Raw genomic sequence first — 2,579 nt, forward strand, 5'->3', positions numbered from 1 at the left:
CTGTTTTTTCTAGACTATCTGTATAGAGTGTTTGTGAGCTGTGTCTCGCTTCTCTAGTTTTTATGAGCAGGGATTGGGTATTTTCATTTTATTTTTTTCCTCGGCACAGTGCTGGAAAGAGAGAATAGGTCTTTGATGTCTTTATTGACCCAAATGGAATTCTGGATGAAACTAACATGCTTGGCTTTTTCTTGTACCTTCTAGACCCCTAGAAATGGGGGAGGGGGGGAATGAATGCGTCAAAAAAAACAACCAGAGGTAGAAAGAGGCTTTTTTAAAGTACTCAAAAGACAAGTGCTTTCGCCCTCCTGCTTTAATCTGCCCACAGAATTTGGTGGGCCCAGTGGCCTGGCTTCTAACCCTGCCTGCAGGCCTCCCCTCCCCGGCCCTCTGCCAGGCAGCGGCCAGGCCCGGGGAAGCAGGGCGGTGCCCACCTGCCTCTCGGAGAGCCCCAGCGTGGCCGCCAGCTCGGCTTTCCTCCGGATGGTGATGTAGCGACTGTAGTGAAACTCTTTCTCCAGCTCCAGCCGCTGGTGGTCTGTGTACACGACTCTGTATTTGTCTTTCGTCCTGGTTTTCACTGTGGAGGAAGAAGTTACAGCTGAGAACTACAAGGTGGCCCATCAGTCATGGGTAATGACAAACCTCCCTAACCCAGAGGCCATTTCTCTTCCTCCACCGCCCTGGGGGGCCAGGGTTTGGCTGATTCTTGCCAAGTCTGACGAGACCCCCCAGAGGGTCCTGGGGGGTGGCGGGCTGGCAGGAGCAACTAAACTAAGCTTGGGGTTAAATGGATTTTTAAAATTAGGAGAAACTAAAACCTCATACACACAGAAGATAGCAGAACCCAATGCCCTTTTAATAAACCAGATATAGTACTGGTATATATTTAGTACCAAAGGAAGGGGGGCAGGGCAGAGTGGCCAAAGTCCCCAACATATTCAGATTTTCAGGCCTATCAGAGATGGAAGCCCACCCTGAAAACAGCTGGGCTTTCAAGTATGTGTTGCTGGGATGGGCATAGGGGTTACTTTCTGTTTGCTTTACTACAAGTGGAAAGGGAGGTGCAGGTGCTGCTGACAGGTTCCCTCAGATCCCCAGAATCAGCTCCCAGGCATGGCAGGCCCATCCAGTGGAATTATGAGCTCTAGCAGTCTGAATCTTGGTGGCAGGCAGAAAACCCCTCCCGCTGGAGACTCTTTCTACCTGCCTGAACCAGGTTTGGCATTTGGCACTTTTTCTTTTTTAATCCTCCATTTATTCCCTCCGGAGCTATCCTGACCAGTGATCTACGCTCTTGGATTGAGTCAACATATTAAATCTTGGATTGATTGTTTTACTGAAGGGCCTTGACAAATAGTGTCGCTGCTGTTGCAGCAGGCCCGAGCCTGGCGTCTCCACCGGGTCTGTCCTGGGTCAGCCCTTGGCAGAGCCCTGGCCAGGAGCTGTTCTCTCTGGCTCGGTCCCAGGTCGGGGTCTTCTTGCAAAGGTTCAATTGCTCACTGTCTAGTCCTATAGGAAGATCTAAAGGGTCTGGGAGTTGCCTGGAGGTGTTTAATGCCCCGCAGGCCGACTTTGTTCAGGTAAAACCCTCTGCAAACCACAACAAAAGCGCCCTGGGAAGATACAGGCAGGATCAGAGGGAGCTCCCCCGAGCCACTGAAAGGGGAACACAGCCGAAAACAATGCAGGACAAGGCGATCTTATCAAAGAAAAGCCCTTTCAATGCCTTAATAACAACCGCATTCTGTTTGAATTACCACTACTGAGCAAATGGCGGCCCCGGCTTTCATCCCCCTCCCCAGCGGGCGCATTAGCATAAACACGGCCCGCCAGGCGCATTTGAATGGGCGCTGCGGCCCCGACCCTGCGCCTGCCAGGAAAGTAAAGGGAACTAACACGTCCTGAGAGCCTTCGACGTGGTGGGCGCGTTCACACGCGCTACCGCCACAGACCCACTCGACACTGCCCGTGGTTCTCGCCCCTTTTTACAGAGGAGGAAACAGAATCGGACCAGCTCGCGCTGACAGTGTAAGGCAGGGCTGGCACCGGAGCCCGTCGGAGCCACAGAGGACACCTCCGGGGCTGGGGAGCGCGGGACAGTGCCCCCAGCCGCACGCCCAGGGGGATACTCGCCTTGGGGTGCCCCGGAGCGGCCCTTGCTCTGGTGCTGCCCTTTCAGTGTCCCGGGCGAGCCAGGAAACGCGGTGACCAGGACCCTATGCGCTCTGCGGCCCGCGCCCCAAGCGCCTTGGAGGCGCCCCGCACCCCCTGGGAACCAAGGAGGGGGACTGAAGGAGGGGAGGGATGAGAGGGACTTGTCAGAATTCATTATTGACTGCGAAAGTCACCACCCTCTTTCCGGGCCCTAAAAGAGACAATGGCAGGGCTGGGAAGGTGTATATCAAAGCGGGCCGGGCCGCGCACCCCCAGCCCCCCACCGCCCCTTGACAGATGACGCTCCGCAGAGGAGTCGGGCTCCGGCCCGCGGGCCGCGGCCTCCGCGCATTAACATCACAAGGGCGCCCGGCGCCGGCCGCGGCCTTGCCACCTTGGCGCGGGACTTCACAGCGTCCTCC

The 2,579-nt window shown here is 55.8% G+C and overlaps 1 protein-coding gene across 1 annotated transcript in view; it reads right to left on the reverse strand.

Annotated features, from left to right (window-relative positions):
* The window catches only part of CDX2 (caudal type homeobox 2), a 6,558-nt gene that overhangs the window by 1,286 nt on the left and 2,693 nt on the right, over positions 1-2,579 (reverse strand). Inside the window, exon 3 of the mRNA XM_008588344.1 lies at positions 435-580. Within this exon, the coding sequence (XP_008586566.1) occupies positions 435-580 (146 nt within the window). The remainder of the gene's footprint in view (positions 1-434; positions 581-2,579) is intronic.

This window comes from Galeopterus variegatus, unplaced genomic scaffold (genome assembly GCF_000696425.1).
Source record: "Galeopterus variegatus unplaced genomic scaffold, G_variegatus-3.0.2 Scaffold4781, whole genome shotgun sequence".
Classification (NCBI taxonomy): Eukaryota; Metazoa; Chordata; class Mammalia; order Dermoptera; family Cynocephalidae; genus Galeopterus; species Galeopterus variegatus.